The 20,541-nt window shown below is 41.4% G+C and overlaps 1 protein-coding gene across 2 annotated transcripts in view; it reads right to left on the bottom strand.

The window, feature by feature from the left end:
* ZC2HC1A (zinc finger C2HC-type containing 1A) overlaps nucleotides 1–2,970 on the bottom strand; it is a 37,743-nt gene extending 34,773 nt beyond the window's left edge. Inside the window, exon 1 of one of the 2 annotated variants that reach the window (XM_069779556.1) lies at nucleotides 2,839–2,970. In XM_069779556.1, coding sequence (XP_069635657.1) covers nucleotides 2,839–2,854 — 16 coding nt within the window. In that variant the 5' untranslated portion in view covers nucleotides 2,855–2,970. The remainder of the gene's footprint in view (nucleotides 1–2,838) is intronic. The other variant, XM_069779558.1, reaches the window with a different exon arrangement.
* Between the last annotated feature and the right edge of the window lie 17,571 nt (nucleotides 2,971–20,541).

Here is a 20,541-nt window from a genome sequence, read left to right as displayed (position 1 = left end):
TTACTTTTACAAAACTTTAAAAGTTATAAATTTGACTCTCAGTATCAATCTAGTAATATAACAATACAAATGAAATAATAAAGGAACAGACTTTAAAAAAAAGCAATAAAAGTAAATTTTAGAAGAAACTTACGTCACACAGAAACCTACTTTCCCATTTCACTTAACATTTAAACTTGCACAGAGAGAGAAAATGCAACTGCAACACTGGAAATATTATTTAGCTTTTTAAATGTCACTAATGCAGCTCCACAAGCCAACTAATACACATACAACTCTCCACATTATGGAAAGAATCATTCTAAACTGGATAGAGTTCTTTCTTATTAATAGCATGCTTAAATAAACAGAAATAAAACAGATCTTGCATCTATAATGCTGAGCTTCACAAAAGCAAAGCACCAGCTTCTGAGGGCGGAAAGTCCAGGCCAAGCATCCTGAACCTGAGGGGGTCTTCCACAGTCATAAAAACACAGCAGCAGACTGCTGCCAAAAGACAAAGTCCTGCCCTCCACCATAATCATGTCCCTCACACACACAACTGCCAGGACCCGCTGTACAAATCAGCTCTGGGAAATTATTTTCCTATGCGCTAATATAGAGAAGGAGCAGGCTGAGACAGATTTCAGAAGCAGTCCATACTTCCATGTCGGATGGGTATGACTGTGCAACTGTGCTTCTAAACACAAATTTAATCTAAAATGGCAACCAGCAACGTTCTTCTGAGTTGCCAGTGGAGCAGTGACTGGAAAAAAGCATAATACCCAATGAAATAATTTATTATTGGTTTTGCGTACATTTTTCCTGTCTTAGAGCCACCTTTCTACAGAAACTTCATCTGAGCCTAACCCAATGTGCATCAAGAGACACAGCTTAAACTGAAAAACTGTAAATAAAAGAAAAACTACTTGCTTCAAATGATTTGAAGCAAAAAAGGAAGTATTTTATGTTGTGGCAATTTGTTTAGAGGAAGAAAAACACAGCACAAAGTGACCCAGAAAAACGCAAAATACTATATTCTTCAGTTTCGAGAACTTTAGCATTCAAGGATGCTGGATAACAGCATGGGATATGAGTGTTTGCAATGGAAGGACATCTCAAGTTTTAGAAACGGCTAATTACCTGTGCTATTCTCAAATTAGCCTCGAGTGTTCAGAAGGAACATTTCACACCGCGGAAAAATGCTTCGATAAGCTCTAGGTTTTGAAAGTACTTTCAAGAAAAGGTTCACTGAGTAAACATGAGATTTCACCTGTGATTTAGCAGCTCTTTCTCCCACCACTCCCGAGTCACTACTGAAACACAAATAAAATGTAAACCATTTCCAGCAAAGTCAGAAGCTGGACAAATTCTACTGCAAAAATGACATGTTTTTTCAGGCTTCTGCTGTTATCTGTACATCCACTTTCTTCCCACCCTCTGTTATGAAGGTGCTGGAGCTTATACAACACAGCTGGCATAGCTGGCCTCGGTAAATTAGCTCATAGCCAATCAAATCAATTGATGGATGGGCTGCAGATGACATGCAGTCTCAACTGCAGTCAAACACATAGCTCAGTCAAAATTAAAGCAAGTTTTCCCCTTCTGGACAGGCAACATATGATTGTCACAGGATTATCATGACAATCAGAGTACCTGATAAAGCATTATTTGATAAAGACAGCACACCACCTTTCAAATTGAAAAGGCATTAACAGTCAGCAAAGCATAATGAGTGAATCAAATGAAAGAGAACCTCTTGGGATTTTATGCCAAATCATGTCCAAATTTATAGTCTTGATGAAGTCACTAGGCATAAGACCAGTGTCTGATGACTGTAAAAAAGACAGGTTTTTGGTGAGAATTACTTCTGTTCTCCAACTGTCCTAGAAGGGATAAAGAACAAAGGCTAGTTTGTGCTCACTCCTATTTAAGCACTCAGTTACCTCTAGTGAAGCAGAGCATGAAGACTTCACCACTGTTTTGTGATAGTTACTCAGAACGCGTCTGTATTTCTTCCTAAGTAATATGGTTAAAGCAGCTTGCAAAACACAGTAATGACAGGCCTACCGCAACGCTCAGATAGCAAGCTGTAACTTCATAAATTCCAAGCTGGGATCTATGCTACGATGCATACTCTGGAGAGTCACGATATCTTCATTAGCGCAACTGGCACAGGCTAAAGTTGCAAATACTCTATCTGCAAATACATACCTAGTCTTCAGCGCACCGAACACTCCATAGCACTATAAGCGTATCCTTAGCCGTCTGTTCGCTAAAAAAGGATGCCCACACGACCCGATGCCGTCCCATCGTCTCCCCCCCCCCCCCGGCAGGGCACTCGCCCCCAGCGGCGGATCACCGAGCAGGCTCACCGCGTTCCGAGTCCGGCCGCGGCAGGAAGGGGCCGGCGGAGAACGGCCACCACCCCGCAGCTCGGCTGGAGAGCCGAGCAGCTCCGCAGACAAAGCGCGGCGAGGCCGGCCCTGCCCGCCGCGCCTCCCCTCCCGCTCCGCGCCGCGCCCGAGCCCGCCGGGCTCCGTGCAGGGGCCCGCTGCCTCCCGCTTTGTTCGCCGCCCCAAAAGCACTCCACCCCCCTTCTGCGGCACTGGCGCTCCCCCGCCTCAGCCCCGTCAGCCCCCAGCGCTCCCGGCCGCGGAGCGAGGCGAGGCCGCCGCGCCGCCTCAGGGGGCTCCGAGAGCGGGGAAGGCGGCGCCCGGGCCCCGGCTCCCACCGCCGCCACCGCCCAAGCACGCCCCGCCACAGCACAAAGGCGCGGCGCGGCGCGGCCCGGCCCGCCCCAGGCGCCCGCCGGGTGCCCCCGGCGGAGGGAGGGGACGCCCCGCCGCTGCCCCTCACCTTCCAGCCCCTCCATGGCGCACCCCGACCACCGGCTGCAGCCCCAGCCCCGCCGCTGCTGTGGCAACGCCGCCACCTCCCGGCCCGCTAACAACCGCCGCTCCCATTGGCCGGGCGGGCGGGCGCGGGCGGCCCCTCACGGCCGCAGCCCCGGGGCGGGCGGACCTGCCGCCGCCGCCCCGCTTCTCTGCCAGCTTTCCTCCCTGCCCGCTCTGCCTCTGCGCTCCGGCCCCCAGCCCGCCCCGCCCCGCCTTACCGCCCCGCAAACCCGCTGCCCCCCGGCAGCCGCCCAGCCGCGGCTCGGGGAGTCCCAAGCCCCCCTCCGCCCCGCCCGCGCCAGGGCGTGCCGCCCGCCCTTCGGCTGCGGCCCGGCGGGTCGGTCACCCCAAGGGAGCGGGGCAGCCGGTCTGAGCATCTTCCCGCAAGCCCCGGCCTTAGCCCGAGGCTGGCACAGTCCGGCGAGTCGTACAGCCCGTACGCTGAGGTTCTGCTGCGGGCAGGGTCCGTCTGTTCCAAGAGCGGCGCTTGTACGCGACGACCGAAGTAAAGGGAGGAGAAAGGCCCGCGCTGTTGTTGAAGAAGCGGCGGAGCCGTCCGCCTCCGGGCGGGCGCCGAGATGGCGGCAGGGCCCTCAGCGCCTGCGGGCCGCGCGGGAGGGTGCTGGGGTGCAGCGCAGTGTAACGGGTGCTCCCTCGCTTGCGGGACAGCCACGGGCAGGAGAAACTCAAAAAGTGGTTTTCAGGGTCGCGTCCTGGAAATAATCGCAGGTAATGGCCTCCTCCCCCTTTTCTCCTCCTGTTACTTTCTTAACGGAAAGAGATGCTGGTATAAAATTAATATCCGAGGGTATCTCCTGCTACAGGATAACGTTTCTTGAGTAATGGGTGTTTTCGGAAAACAGTACTGCTGAATTGCTGTTGACTAATAAATATGAATTAGTCTTGATACATACTGAAATTCTTCGGTTCCTTGTACAGGAGCTCCCCACACTTTTAGCAACAAAAGCATTTAAAGATTTTTTTTTTCTTCAAGATATTATTTTAGAATTAATCCGTAAGATCTTTTATTTGTCTTGTGGCAATATGTCATGAGCAGCTAATAAAGTTTTTCTAGAAAAACTAGAATAAATCTTAAAGGAATTACTACTGTCTTTACAGGCACATGCAAGTCATTTCTCTTCGTAGTCTAGATAGGTTGGTTGATACAGATTTGCTTGTCCATAGAATCACAGTTACTGTCCTAATCACGGTACATCTGGGAATGCAACTCAAAGAAAGCAAAGCAAATGCATAAATCCTAAATTAAATCACAGATTATGATCATGTTGTCTTCTCTGCATCCCCTTAGCACAGGACAAATAGATCCAGATGCTGCATGCCAAACAGCCAGCATGTAAACCATTATTAATATATGATTAAAATCGTTCTTTGAGACCAAAAGCTTGAATATATATGGTTATTCTAGCTGCAATTTTTCTAGGTAGTTTAGAACCATACTAAAAATACATTTAAGATTTGCCTTTGATCTATAGAGTTTATGCTTATAAAATTACAGGCCATGCCAGAGGAAACTAGTTTGCCACCATGTTGCAGAGTCTTAAACTTTGCAAATTATCCATTAAATCTTTGACATAAAACTTAAACGAGCCCGTAGCAAGCAAGCATTTGCTGTTTAACTAACCATTAGGGTAGTGTATCAAAAGTGCATTTCCTTGTATGGTATTTCTGTACTTGGACTGCAAACTCAAAAACAGAGGCCTAGGATAATTTTATTTCTCAGCAGGCAAATCCTTTATAACAAAAACATAAACATAATTTTTATCTTGTGTTCTCAATTTAGTGAAGGGTTTCATATTAGAGGAGCGTTTTGTTCGGTTCATTGTTTCTCTTTTAATTTTTAGTTATTTTTGTTAAAAACTGGGGCAGGATATAACTTCAGCTCACCTGTCTTTAAGTGTCTACAATGTGGTGCTCACATCTGAGCTACCTGTCAAGTTCCCCAATATAGTCTATAGAGATTTATCTCTGTAGTTATATAGTCTACAGAATGATCAGAGCCCTGGAGCACCTCCCCTATGAAGACAGGCTGAGAGTGTTGGGGTTGTTCAGCCTGGAGAAGAGAAGGCTCCAGGGAGACTTCAGAGCAGCCTCCCAATACCTAAAGGGGGCCTACAAGAAAGCCAGAGAGGGACTTTTTACAAGGGGTAATGGCTTTAAACTGAAGATTTAGATTAGATGTAAGGAAGAAATTCTTTACTGTGAGTGTGGTGAGGCACTGGAACAGGTTGCCTAGAGAAGCTGTGGATGCCCCCTCTCTGGAAGTGTTCAAGGCCAGGCTGGATGGGGCTTTGAGCAACCTGGTCTAGTGGAAGGTGTCCCTGCCCATGGCAGGGGGGTTGGGACTAGATGATCTTTAAGGGCCCTTCCAACCCAAACCATTCTATGATTCTGTGATTGGGGGTGCAGTCTGCCTGGCCAAATGTAACACCTGTTTCAAGATAAGAGACAAGTAAACAGTCCACACCTGCATTAGAGTAGTCAAATCCTACTCTAGATTTCTTCAGGCTGAATCCTTTACTGAAAACAGACTTAATGCTTAGTTTTGCTCTGCAAGGGTGCCATTGATTGAATTTGTCATCCCATTACTCATCTAAGAAATGAAAGAAATAAGAGCTGGCTTATAAAACAAAAGGCAAGTGGGCATTCTGCTGCAAAGCTAAAAGGTTCTCCTGGCTCTTGTGGCTGGTGTATGAACATTTGTTGTGTAACTATGCATATGGACAGCATACCTTAAAAGACTCCTGATGCTGAAAAGTAGCTGTCTTTTAGTTGTGGTGTCTGTGTGGAGAATAGCGGACTAGTCCTCTATTATCATAGCCACTGTGCTACATGAATGCCTTCACAATTTTTCCTCCATACTGAAAAAAACCCCCGAGCCTATGTTATTCTGCTGTAGACTACTAACCAAAAGCAGGTCTGTTCTGCAATGACATTCTTATAACATTTAGGATTTTTTTTTTTCCAAATTCTATGCTAAATGTATTAATTGCTAGTTTGCACCGTGTATGCTTGTGCCAACATTGATTACTGGCTTAAATATTTTCCTTATTGTTTACCTCTTTGACGTATTTACAGGCAATTAGCATACATTCTATTTCAGTATTTGGCTTGTTAGCCTAAACAAAATAGAGCTTTTCTCAACTGGCCTCAGAAACTATGCTTTCCATTTCCATAGTCATCGTGGTACCCTTTATTTACACCTATTCCACGTTAGTTCATATTTCATAGATGATCAGCATCTTAAACTGTCCCTCAGAGGTGATCTTACTGCATTGCTTAGATTTCTCTGCCTCTGTGGGGAATATTTCTACTAATGCATCTTAGGTTACATTTGCTATGTTATGGTAAGCTTGTAGGCACCGTGTATATATTTAGCTCCTTTTCCATATCAGTTGTTTTGCAGGGGCAGCAATGATGATAGGAATTTTTGCCTCTAAAGAGTAATATAGTCTGAACACCTTCTGTTCAGAACCTTCAGTGTCTCTGAGAAGGACCAAGTAAATATAGCCCTAAACACAGAAGTCACATCTTCCTTGCTCATACTTGTTTTAAAGAATTGAAATACAAAACTAACATAGACGTGACTACCCGTGACCAAATTCCAGAAGAAATTCCAAAGAAGAGAGGTAAAAAGTAATCTGCAGTAAGCTCAGACATTAAGCAGGAGTATAGAGATGCCACTTAAGATTCAGACATAGTTTCCAAAAAGACTCAGGTCTCTTTCTGCTGGCCAGTAAAGAGACAGTTTTTCAGTTTTAGTTGGCAAAAAAGAGGAGTCTTCCCACAGGGATAAGTTGTGAGTGATAAGTTACAAGTTTGTGATAAATTACAAAGACCCATTTTCCCTACTGTTTGTGGGCATAGATAGAAGTTTCAGCTTAGTCTGGATCTATGGTTGCATAAGACAACATATTCAAAAGTGCCTAGAGACATGGAATCTTGGTCTAAGGTTTGAAAGGGTCCTGAATTTCAAAACATGGGGAAGCAGTGATAGCAAATCTTACTGCCAGTATCTGTCAAGGCCTCTTGCAGAAGAACTGGAGGACTGTGCTCAAAGGTCCCAAGTGTATTACTGATATGTAAGGTTGTCTCTTTGCCTGGGTGTGATGCTTGTGACTGGCAGAGCATGACTGGTCACACAACAAACTCGAGCATCTCCTACGTGTGAGCCCTGTTTGTCATGCAGCTCCTCGTGATAGAGAAACATGGATTTTTATCATTTGAAAGGCAGATAATGATTACAGGATATATTTAGTAAAATGCAATGGGGAGAGGATTCTGGCATTTAGAAACACTCATATGGCCAACAGTCACCCAGGTAAGGATGTCTGCTGTGGGAAATGGGCTATGAGTCTTATAAACAGTTTAGACAGGCCAGTGGGAGCTGTGGAATAAATATGGCTTACTGTATACATCAATATAGAAAAACCCCTAAACTGAAGCACTCCAAATCATTAGTCACTTTAGAAATTGACTCCAGGATCTAGAGTTTGACAATACATTGCCCTGGATCTTTGCAAAGCTGTGCAAATCCTTCCTTTGGGGCAGAAGTGCCATAAAAGGACTAAGTCCTGTAAAATGATCAGAATTTCATTAACATTTCACATGCTCTTCTTCACCATTTGTATCCCTGTCACGATGACTAAAATTTTTATAGAAAATCAAAACATGTTCACTATCTTTCATGTTAATAATGAGCATTGGATAAAGAAGGATTTCCCAAAGTGGCATTTTAATTAATACACTTTGCACTGTAACTACCTGCTAGGAATTCAGATATGCTTGCACAGAGGGACTTTAAAATTTAAATATTCCTAATAAGCTTTTTCTTACAATTAACACTAATTGAGGACTACAGACAAGAATGATTACTCTCCTACTAAAATAATTCCTCGATTGACTTACTACAAGAGTGCCTTTTGTTCTTTTGTGGGTTATAGTCCCAATTTATATTCAGGATTGGAGTATTGTGGTTTTGCTATCAATCTTCTTAGCAACCCAGGTTTTTTTCAGTCCAATTCTATAGTTTTGTTTGCTGTGGGACTCCCAAATTAGAACAATACCAGAGGCCACAATGAAAATTGGTGAGCAGTGCTGGAGTGAACAGTTTTTGCTCCCTCCAAACCTGAATTGCTCAATTTATAAAGCTGAGTGTAAACTGGAAGTGTTACGAGGAAATGAGATACGGTAATGCCCGAAACACAAATAAAAGAATAGTTTAAATTCTAGAATGCCATGCTGTTAGATGTATTTTCTTAAGCCAAGTAGCCAGTAATAGGAAGAGGCTGGGGACTGTGACTTTATCTGAGGCTGTAATTCTTAAGTTGGATAGCACACAACAAAAGAAAAACTTTTTTCCATCGGATGCTCGCTGCTGGAGGAATGACATACCTTCATGATCAGTAAGCCATCGCTGCCACCGAAACCGGTTGTCCTTCTCCAATGACCATGGTTTCTCAGCTCTTCACTCTGACCTTCTTCTCCTCCTCCTTGTGCTGGCCCAGATGTTCATGTGCTCTGGTGGTTTGGGGACTTACCCAGCTCCAACACCCCCCTATCTAATTTATGCATCTTGCCGGCTACGTGAACCACTGTGCCAGCACAGGGAAGGGTGTCTGCATGAAAACCAGAATGGGTAGCAAAAGTCTTTGGACAAGACAGAACTGACACTTCCATTGGTAGATAATGTTGGTTTAAAGAGCAGAAAAATTGGGAGTCGCTTCAGCTCAGCCTGTTGGACATGATGACAAAATGTGGAGATTTTTCTCCAACAATAAGCCTGGGGATTTGCAAAAAGACTGCGGGTTTCTAATCTCCCACCTCTGATGTTAAATATCCTTCCTGATCTCTGATTCTGTTTTTCAAATTAAAATCCCTTGCCCATTAAAATGCTAAGGCTTTTTCTGATCCAGAAGCACAAAAAACCTAGCACTTATAATACAACCCTGTGTGTAGGGTTGGGTTGTGCTGTCTCTAAGGTGTTATATGAAATCCTAATGGGTCCATTATACAAGTCTCACAGGAGCTAATTTTTAAAAATTATTTAAATAAGTTCAAATCCTTTCATGGTTTTGTAGCAGCCATTTTACAAACATAAGGGACAAAATGAGGAAAGCAGGCATTCCTGTTTGTTGCTTCTCAAATGTGGCTGAAATATGAACTGTTGGATGTTACCCTTTCTTCCTTCTGTTCTCATGAAATCCTGACATTTTGCTCCCCCAGACAGATGAATATTTAGAGGCTGCACCAAAACAGCAGCTGTAGAAAATGCTAAACTGTGAGAACAGTAGGAACTTCTGGAGAAGTAGGTTTCCCAAAATGTTTGTGCTTCTGCCAGACATGTTCTCCCATCAGCCTTCTTCCACTCCTCTAAGTACCCCATACTGCCCAGAGCATGGGGGGAGAAACCAGAGGTCTGGAAGAGAGTGAGACCAAATCCTTGTTGTTCAGGGTATGGTATCAGTCTCCTCTAATTAGGATAACAGCTTTCTTCTGCAAACTAAGGTAATGCTTGTGGTATCTGTAGAGCTGTGGTACTGAGAAGCTGAAGTTTCAGGATTGAAGAAACAGGAGGATTATTAAGTTCTTTGCTTACATACTCCTCACGTTTTACATATTTGCTTAGATTTTCTCTTTTAAAACAGGATTGCTTTTGTACTACCACCTCACTGCCCTAGCTGCACTTTTCTATCTGAAGGAGATTTATTTACTTTGCATGATCCAGGACTCAAAAATTCAGTAATTTCAAATTTATGCATTAAGAGTAAAATTCTAGTCTTTTATGACTCTGCAATTTTATGCTGAACTTTCAAATTACAAAAGACACAGTTTTTCTATATAATCTACCTCCAAGTACTGATTAGAGACATAAAGTTTCACTGCATGTAGTACCTCTGCTGTTTTCTTATTTCCATATATTGGCATTTGCAACCTATGTAACAGTCTTCAAATGTTGGGTGTTAGTTTTCACAGTTCTACTAGCAGGTTAGTTCTTAAAAAATGAGTGAGAAAATCAGAGTACAGAATATGTAAACCAAACAGATTGACTTTTAGTAAATCCCTTGCAGTGTTTGTGTTTCATTTCCAACACACTTCCATTCTTCAGCTTGTTGTTTTACGGCACGATCTTGTTTTCTAAGACACAGCACAAGCCAGAGCTGAGAGATTACTGAGAAACAAAGCAATGCTACAAAGCTGATTTTGCAAAGCCGTTTTATATGAGAGAGTTCCACAAAGCACTTTATGTGTTTCTCTTCACTAAGTGCTTGCTTAGAAGATGGACTTTGCTGGGTAGGCTTGTAAAAATTGGTTGCATCTATATATTGTATAAAAAAATTGACCACACAGCTGGTGAAATATTCTGCTCTTCTGGAATTCTCCAAAAGCCTTGTATGACAATTAGAATTAAAATTATACATATGTACCATGGTCCTGTGGATGGGATGAGGTGGTTTCACCCTTTTAGGAGATTTTTTTTTAATTGAGAAATTAAAATGGCATTACAATTTAATCTATATTGTAATTTTATAGTGTTTTTCTTCACTGTGCAGAGGAAAAGGTCATATTAAATCATAGTAAGAGTAGAATTTACTGACTGAACTTAGATTTTGTTTCAGAATAAAATATTCTGATATATTGGTTTCCTTTTTTATTTACCACTTAACATACTCAGCTTCTTGCCATTTTCTGTCCCAGAATGTGATCTTGTGATCCTTCTATTCTTAGACAAAAACCTAGACAGATTATGCAGTGCATATCATCCCTTATCACCTTGTGAGATGTGACTAAATTTGCACATTTGCAGTTCTCCTTGGGAGTATGTAGCCATGGATATGGTGGTAAAAATCCTTAAACCAAAGCATTTTTACATAGTAATTTGGCAAAGAAGGAAAACATTGAAGTTTCATCTAGTTTGAGATGAACATTTAGTTTCTTCTAATCCAAGTGTCATGAAATTGGATGTGCTTTCCGTAAGTTAAACAAAAAGAGCCCAATTAAGGAATCCTCCAGGCCTGTTGTAGTTGTAGCTGATCTCCCAGTGATTGTCTCTTAGTATTTTGCCTTCCAAAGCCACAACTTACTCCATATTTGTCTTTGCCCTTTCTCCCTCTACCTCCTCTTACCAGTAACAATTGGTGCACAGCCTTGGTGAGAATTCCCTCTGACTCATAATGATTTGTGATTTTTTTTCCCTAAATGCCAGATATCTGCAAGCCCCATCTTGTTTTCCAGTATTAAGAAATATCAATGATTACATCTGCTTACAGTGCGGGGTGAAAATTGGCTCTTCAGCCTCTCTAACACCTGCCTCAAGAGGGTATTGCAACAAACGGCCTTTTAGGTATAGATCAGTATACTAAAAGTTCTCAACAAACTGAAAGTTGTTGTGGTAAGTGTGGTGGCTCTCAGTCTGAGCTACTCTGAGAGGGCTTTTTCTGTACAAGTTGGCTTTGCTATGTAGTTAGATGTTTGGATAAAAAATTAATTTCACCATATGATACACCTCCACTGATACTTCCAGATTCATGTGAATAAGTGCGTAAGAGCCTTGACACATTTGGCACAGACTAGATTGTAAAACATTATTCATGGTGACAAATAGTTGCTCATGAGTGACTTTTATAATTACTGCAAGTTCTAATATAAAGAACTAATAAAATGTTGGATTTTATTTTTTAATTTGGATTTACCATCTGGCGTGAAGTTTTCTTTTCCACATCTTTATAAAAAGTCACCAAGTATACATGAGCTCCAACAAGAAACCCAGAAATATTAGCCAATGCTTTCACTTTGAGCAGTGGGCCCATCCTACTGATGGCATCATACTGAACTAATTCAACAACTGGGCTGTGGCACACTTGCATTTTTAATCATAGAAATCAGAAATAGAGGGGACACTTGCTAGCTGAGAATAATTCTTACAATATGTTCGTGAATACCTTGTGTTATTTGATCAAACTGTAGCATTCAGAAGTGCAAAAATCTTTGATTATTTGATTCACTGGAGAGTATTTGATTAGACATAGCTTAATGTTTCAGTCTCTTCTTTGGTTAACTGTGAAATTTCGTATTGATCTGAAAGATTTACATACATTGGTCTCAAAACTGAAATTGGGTGAAGGTTTCTGTTTTTATCCAATAGTATGAGACACACTTTGAACTCAGAGCCTCAATTAAGCTGATCTTTGGTCTAAGATACTTAGTCTAAAAAAACCTATTTGGATATAGAAGCTATTATGTTTGAAAATAATGGCCAGCAACTAAGGAAGTCTTTTGATCTCGAACTTTCTGACACTGGCAACGTAAGACGTGGAAAGGGGAAGTGCACAAAAAATCACTTGCAGAATGAGGAGTTGAAGTTGTGTCCCCTGACTCTTACAATCACAATCCTTTTGCATGAAGAAAGCTAAATACTTGCAAAATAAAAAACTAAATATGTGAGTTTGGCTTTCATTTAATAGTGGGTACCAAAGGAGATTTTGAGAAGACAGTATTCCACACCGATTACAACAATCTTTATGATTGCAGTATGGTGGGTTTTTTTTTGTTTTCCTTATACCACTTTCTTGTTATTCTTGAGGAATTTGTTGATTTTAAATGGGATTCAATTTTATTTTCTCAACAGATAGTATATAAAATAAGGTTAAGATAAAATGGGCAGGGCAAAATTCCTCAAATAAATATTTTTTATTTTGTGTGTGTGTGTACATCCACATCTCTTATGTGCCTCTTCTTAGTCTTTAACCCATGAACATGTTTTAAGTGCTCTGTTCAGTAGATTTTTATGTCCATTTGGGAAGGCCATTTAGATAGTAAATGTATCAGATGGTGCCAAGTATTGTCAATTAAAATGCAAAGGAACTACTCAGAGGTCAACAATAGGCACTAATGAGAGAAAAAAATGGGTGTTTTGCTGGCAGGCACTGCTGGTTTTCCCCTTCCTTATTGATTCCTTCCTATGATTTTTCTGTAAATACTTTTGGAGAACTGATTCTTTGAAAGGTCTGGTTAAAACTGAGGAGGAGAAACAAGGAAGTCAAACTGAGCTTCAAGCCCAAATTTGCATTTTTTAATATGATTTTTACGTGCATCTAACTGTCACTAAGCTAGCACAAATCTTGTACAGCTCTAGGATACTGACTTGTTACAGCTCCTGAGAAGTTCACAATATTCACAATACAATATTCTCTTTCCTGCAGTGCCAGCTGCCTCCCTCTGATTCTAGGGACCACTTCATCCATTTTCCACCAGAATGTAATTCTTCCTTTTTGTGAACCTATGTTCATTAGCAATAGAACAGAAAGACGTTGCTTAGCAATGTCTTGCAACTGGCAGTTCAGGTAGAAACCCCGCTGAATTCTATTACTCCTTTGAATACCTTAAAATCAGTCTCTTGTGCTGGATTGGCTTTCTCTGAATCTTTCAGATTGTGCTGTTTCCTATGTCCTCTGTCCACATTTTCAAGCTTTTGTCTCCAAAGCTATGCTTCCAAGAATTCCTCCTGCCACCTCAGTTTCTGTTCTGGGTTATGGCTTCCCTCTGGTTATTATTCCCCTCACTGATTTCTGTATTGTAAGCAGAACCAAATGAGGCCAGCTCCTCATTTGCATTTCTGATCTGGCTTGGATGACTACGTCTGTATTATCCCTTGTACACAATTTATACACATAAACAAAATTTGGGAGACCAGAGTCAGTAGAGACTTGACTACTTGTACCTACTTTTCCCTGCAAACTAACTTAAGCTAAAGCTGCATATAAATGTGATTTGACCTTGTAAAAGGAGATTCTTGGGCACCTCAGAGTACCCCAAGTTCTTACATCTGTCCAGTGTCAGACATAAAATCACCGCATGCAGTTGGGATAGATGGAGTCTGTTCAGCCAGGCTTTGAGAGCTGGGGCTATTTGCACTTCAGATAAATATGTCACTAAATGCAGCATATGCAGACAAATGCAAAGTTTTGCTTAGGGCATTGTGGCTGAGTCACTGTAAAGCAAGCCTCATTTGTGTCTTACAAGTCAGCATTCTGCCTACCTGCCAAATTTACCCTTTAGCCCATATTTAAACATAGACATACCCTCCCTACTGACCAGACCTACAACATCAAATTACCTCAAAGCTCGGTGTGTTTGTCCTTGTGGCACAGAAGGCGAGTGGTGTCCTGGGCTGCATTAGACAAAGCATTGCCAGCAGGTCAAGGGAGGGGATCCTGTCGTTCTGCTGAGCACTAGGGAGGCTACACCTGGAGTCCTGGGTCCAGTTCTGGACTGCCCAGTACAAGAAAGGCATACTGGGGCATGAAGGGACTGGAGCAGCTCTCCTATGAGGAAAGGCTGAGACAACTGGGACTGTTCAGCCTGGAGAAGAGACAACTCAGGGGGTCTTATCAATGCCCATAAATACCTGAAGGGAGGGTGCAAAGAGGACAGAGCCAGGCTCTTGTCAGTGGTGCCCAGCGCCAGGACCAGAGGCAATGGGCACACACTGAAACATGGGAGGTTCCCTCTGAACATCAGGAAACGCTTTTTCACTGTGAGGGTGACCGAGCACTGACACAGGTTGCCCAGGGAGGCTGTGGAGTCTCCATCCTTGGAAATACTCAAAAGCCATCTGGATGTGGTCCTGGGCAACCAGCTCTAGGTGTCCCTGCTTGAGCAGGGGGTTTGGACCAGATGACCTCCAGAGGTCCCTTCCTACCTCAACCATTCTGTGATTCTGTAATCCATTCCAAACATACAAATTCAGCACAGCTTCTGGCAGAGTCTGATTGTTGCCTCACACTAGTATTTCCATGTTAGAACTACAATGATTATGGATGAATAGGTTTCTCTTAGGTCTTTCAGTTTCCCTACAGTCAGACCCAAACTTTTTGGACCTTGGGCCTTAGATTTGAACTACCATTTTATCTCTTCCCAGTTCTGATCTTCCCTATAAGCCCTCCATAGAAATCTCAAATGTCATTTCCATCAGCTGATGTGTTTAATCATCCATTATCTTCATCAGTCATCTTTTGTGTATTTTATCCTGTAGTTGTGTAAATGCCACTTCAGTTAATATGCTTGATGCATAAACATCTGGTAATTGCTAACAAAATGATTATTATTTTTGCCATAAGCAGAAATAAAAATTAGAAGTAAATGCTGCCACTGACATTCTTTGAGGTAATTGTTTTTTTCTTGCCAATGATGTACAATGACTGTGTAGTTATTTTTGTATGTAACAGATTTCTCAGTTCTAGTAGAACAGCTGAGGTCCCTGTTTCATATCTATGGAGATATGGATCAGCATGCAGTATTCTACTTGATACAGTAATTTACAGGAGCTCTGCATTGTTCTTATTTGCACTGTGAATTCGGGCACCTGTACTTGCTATCAAAATAACATATGCACACCCTGCAAAGCAAGTTCTCCCCTTTTTTGTTTGATTAAGAGGACAGATTTCTTTCCAGGTCCCATCGCGAGGTTTGTGTTTGCAGCTCTAAAACTCAGGCTGTTCCCAGTTTGAGGAAACACCATTTTAATAGAAAACATTGTTTAGTTGTGAAACATCCCCATTACTCCTATGGATCATTAAAACACTGTGAAAACAGCAGAGAGGCTGAATTTATATGCTGCTGTGGTACAGATGATTGATGTATCCTGCTATCAGTAATTCTTTGGGGACTGATATTGACGGAAACAAGGCTTTCTACAGGTGTAGGAAACCATGCAAGAGGATCTGATTGTAGGACTTGGCAAGGAAACTATTTTGGCTTCATTTTCAGAAAGACAGATTCTTCCTTTTCCAGTACTCATTTTTAGCTACAGTTCTTTTAAATGACCATTAGAAAGCATTTTTGTGAATGGAAGCGCTTCCTCGTCCAGCTGGATGCTACAGAATGAAAAGTACCGTCCAACCATGAAGCAACACTAGGTGACTCAATATGGGCATGCACTGTCATTGGGTATCAGAAAAATCAAACAAGCTTATTCTGCCTTTTTCTCAGAGCAACTCCATAATTCCAGAAATATTAATAATGAGAGGGTGTAGATTTTTCTCCATGCTTGGACAGTAGGTGAGAAATATAAGTTTTATATGTTTTTATCATTCTGTTTATGGCTATTCATTTACATGCTATAGGGCAGAAAAACAGACTGAGAAACCTGTTTTTTAATTGTCAGCTCTTTTTTTTAATGGCATTATGTTAGCTGTGTACAAAAGAACCAAATATGTTTATATACATATTGTGACTAATACAGAAATGCTGTGGAGTTTGGTAAATATATTTGTTAGAGGGTTTTTTTAATTTCACTTTCTAAAGAGGTGAATGACAATATTGATCTATTATTTTGTTCTGCCTTTCATTTTGCAAGATGTGGGGGTTTTTTTCCTTACTTAATAATAACTGAAAGAGTGGTATTGGTTTTTAAAAGGTGTTGACCTCAGTGCTTTGCTTTCTGACTAAAAGAGGTTACGCCCACATAAGTGGTGTAGAAAAAATGTGACCCTTTGTTATTAGTAGATGCTAAAGCTCTCTTTTATCCTTTCATGTGTTCAGTATGTGCTTCCAAAACATCAGCCTGAGATCTGACCTCACATTCTTACAGTTTCTTGCATTATTCTTACTTCTTATAGTTACTGTGCAAACCTCTCCTTCATTTCAAAGAGGATTTTGCCTGAAGGAGTTGTGCAAGAATTTCCCTATGCTTTATTCAGAGATGAATTCCTAAAGTTGTGAAGGTTCAGCTCAGTTAGGAAACTTGTAAGTAGGAGTAGAAAGTGAAATGCAGTGATGTTGTCAAATGCCATTTCGAAAATAGTAATGCTGTTTACCTAACAACCCTCCTAAAATTCTAGGCAGGCCCTGATACAGTACTCCTTTCCCTTCTTATACAAGCTGTTATAATATTATGTTAAACAACAAAGGCATTCACTCCCAGAGTTTTTCAGTAATGCATGAAGGGATTGCTACATAGTCTTCTCCTGTTTCTACATTGTTTAATTAACCAGTAAGACTTAATTACTTAGTAAGGTTTATCATTCTCTGTCAAAATCTCACTAAAGGGTGCTGAAAAGCATGTCGCCAAGTACAATTACCATAACTGTAATAATTTATTATAGCTTTTTCATTAGTTAGTCCTTCCAAATTTGTTAGCCTGTGACTTGGTCAGGAAGTGTGAGGAGAACAGATTTCTCTCTGCAGTAGCCTCTTCCGAATGAGACTTTACAAAAGTGATAGCAGTAAAGCCTGTGCCGCCGCAGTGACTGTGGAGTGCTCTGGTGTCTGAGAGCCTCTGCCCAGCGAGGACGTTCTCCCTGACCGGCAGTGCTACCTCTGCTTTCTACTCAGGTCCCCAGAAGTGTGTGTCGTGTTTGTTTTGGGTACAGAGCACTGGCTTACAGGACAAGCTTTGTAAGTGTTCTTTCCTTAGTGCAATACAGTCAAGCAAAATGCTTGAAAACCTTGAAAAATGCTTTTCTTAAAAAAGAAGAAGAGACTGTCCTGATCTGTGGTTGCCTTAATAGGCATCCATCTGCTATGTGACTTCATAGCTTGCTATGCTGTGCTGCATCCATCTGCTATGTGACTACGTAAAAGATGACTACAAATGGCTTTCTGAAACCCTTAAAGAAAAGTACCCCACTCCATAACTCAGCGTTGCAGGACTTAAAACATTAAATGGGACAAGGTGAAGTGCGAAGGAGGGAAAATTAATCTATGATTATTCAGGAAAACAAAATCCCAATGTGACTGTACAATTCTTGGAAGATGCTTCAGTCTGGGATGTGTGGCTGCTTCACGCCTCCCAAGGGGCTGCAACAGAAAGCCAAAAGCCTGTGTGCTGTTGGAGAGGACCAGTCCCAGCTGGAGCAGAAACGTAACACATTCTGTGACCAGCAGGACTGGAGATAAAGCTCAGCATTTCTAGAACCGGAGTTGCTAATGACGCGCTTCAAAAAGAAGAACCAGGCTGGGTAAGTCTGAGGAAAGATATTCACAGGAGTGGTGAATAAGATATGTCCTCGCAGGAGAAATCTAACTGTCCTACCTTATTCTTAAAAATAGTGCTGTAAGCCAGAAATTGAACCAGAAGCGTGGTGTGCATCGGGTTTTTGCCATCTCTGTGCACACTGTCTGGCTGTCTACTGTGTTCTCTGGCCTTGTAAATGTTTTAATTTCCAAATGTCCTCTGTCATCTCTCTGAAAGCATTCAAACCATGAAGAATTCCTCCAACAGATCTCACATGGTATTACTATAATTATGTTTAACTGAGCAGTGTATGGTGTTGACAAAGTTACCTTCCTCTGTACATACTTTGAGTGAAGAAAAAATGTTCCACAATGTACCAGATGTCCTATCTTAGAAAGGATCTGGTCTGTAGGGTCTAGCAAGCATGGGATGAACCTTCCTAGAATACAGCACTGAACATCTGAATTAGAGGACCCAGGCTTGTGCCCTTGTGCCCCTCAGCCCCACAGGGATGTAAAAATTTTGTGTGTATCAGCTCCCTGTTCCCACTCACTGTAATGGTTTCCATTAAAAGGAAATTGCATCTGCTAGCCTAAAAAGCCTCTGTTTTGGACAATGAGAAAAAGTCACGTGTACTGAAGACAGCACTTGACCTCAGCAAATATAAGTTCCAGAAAGCACCATGTCTCAGGTAAAGAGGATTTAGCATATGAGACCTTCCCTTTTTCCTCTCCCAGTGTGTGAGTGAAGTGAGGGTGAAGTAGAGAAGTGGCATCACCCAGGTTCATGGGGATGTCAGTCACCAGCGTGGGTATGTCCTAAGGATAAAACTTGGAGGCATGTAGAAGATGTCTGTTGCTGATACATACCATTATATTAAATTAATTACTTGCCATGTATTAAATATATGCATGCAATGATTTTATTTTTTAGCCTTATATGGATGACACCATGTTTCAATTTGGGTGACTGTTTTGTGAGAAAGTCTTGCGGTGTCAAGCTATGATGAAAAAAATGAACTCAGTATTTTATTTTTATACCTAGTAATAGTCATGATAATAATAATAATAATAATCGTCATCATCATCACCACCATCCCTCCTCGTAACTCCTCAAAGTCTCAAAGCTGAATGGCAAATAAATATGAGGGGGATAAAAGTAATCAAGGTTTTGTTTAAAGGGTTTGGGTTTTGTTTGCATTTCAAATTTATTGTTTGGTCTTCTGAACTTTCAGAACAATATGCTATTCTCAGATGCTGCCATACGGCTCTAACGCTGTAAGCAGTAACAATATTGTATTCATATGTTCAAGCAAAGAACTGAGCTCTGAAATATATTTGCCAGATTCTCTTAAGGGTAATTTTTAGGATAAAGCCATTTTGCATAAAAGGAACTCCAGTCCAATGGTGGAACTCCCTCTGGTGGACCTGAACTAGCAATTATGCAGCAAACACCGCAGGAATAAATACATCTATACACAGATTTAAATCCTGCTAAAATAATGAAGCTGATTTACAGAATGGGCTTGATGCAGAAATTACAGGGTACAGTTGATTCCTGCTCTCAAAGCCAATAAATAAATGTAATATTCACTTCAGCACTATTACTCCAGATTTACATCATAGGAACTGAATTTACCCCAGCAGTCTCACATCTACTCAGGGACAATGTATTATAGAGAGATGGAGTCAAGGGGAAACTCCCACTTGTAATTTTTTTTCAGATGACCACTCAATTTCAGTGTCTGACTTCATAAATTTCTCTAGTCATAGTTACAGATTCATGGTGTACTTTTCTGTCATATACACTCGTATTTCTATGCATACCAGATATACCTTTCTGTTAAACACAGTTGTATAAGCTCTGTTGTTTTTTTCTATTTGTCTGAAGTATATTTTCTTACTGAAGAATAGGTCTTTATTTATAAAAGTCTTGTCAAAATATTTGTTCAGAATACTGTAAAACCAACCCCCCAGGTCACGAAAGGACTAACTCCAATGTTTGTAGATTTTTTTTCTTCCTCCACCCCCAAATTGTATTCATCCGGTTGTATGTTTCTCTTGATAAAGGATATTTGGGGATTTTTTGTGAACTAGCAACATATCATAAATGAAAAAGGCAGATTGTGTTATAAAGGCAAAGACCCTCGGTTGGGGAAGCAGTGGTTAACTGACAGCTTCAAAAGCACCTATTTGTTACTAGCCTCTCCCAAAATTAGCCTGGAATATTAATGTCAGAATGAAGTCTGCTCCTAGATGCCACTGATTGGTTGAATAGTTATAGTTTAAAGACTTTTTATTATTCTTGTTGTTGGAGGGACTATGTTGGTTATATCTAGATTTCAGATCAGTAGTGGTGTGTGATCTCTCCTGTGAGAGCTGGAGAGAGTTAATAAATGTTGGATTGCATTCATGAGGAGGATGCAACTATTGCAATTCTCTGTCCTTTGAGGATGCCTAGACTGACTCTGGGTTATGGGGATAGAAATGGGATCTATGGAAGTCGTGCCTGTAGATAAGCCTGTAAAGAATAGCACAAGGTGGTGGTTAAGACCTGCTTGTAAAGGATGTAAATCTCTCCCTTTGGGCTTGGGGGTGCCTTTCTCTTCTTTGGCTTGACTGCTCTTACTAAGCTTGTAAGTCTCTTGTGAGTAATTTCCTTTGAAGAGGAGTTTATCAATCCTACTCTTTT

This window comes from Haliaeetus albicilla, chromosome 3, assembly GCF_947461875.1.
Source record: "Haliaeetus albicilla chromosome 3, bHalAlb1.1, whole genome shotgun sequence".
In the NCBI taxonomy this organism is placed as follows: domain Eukaryota; kingdom Metazoa; phylum Chordata; class Aves; order Accipitriformes; family Accipitridae; genus Haliaeetus; species Haliaeetus albicilla.
This window is presented reverse-complemented; position numbering and strand designations above follow the sequence as displayed.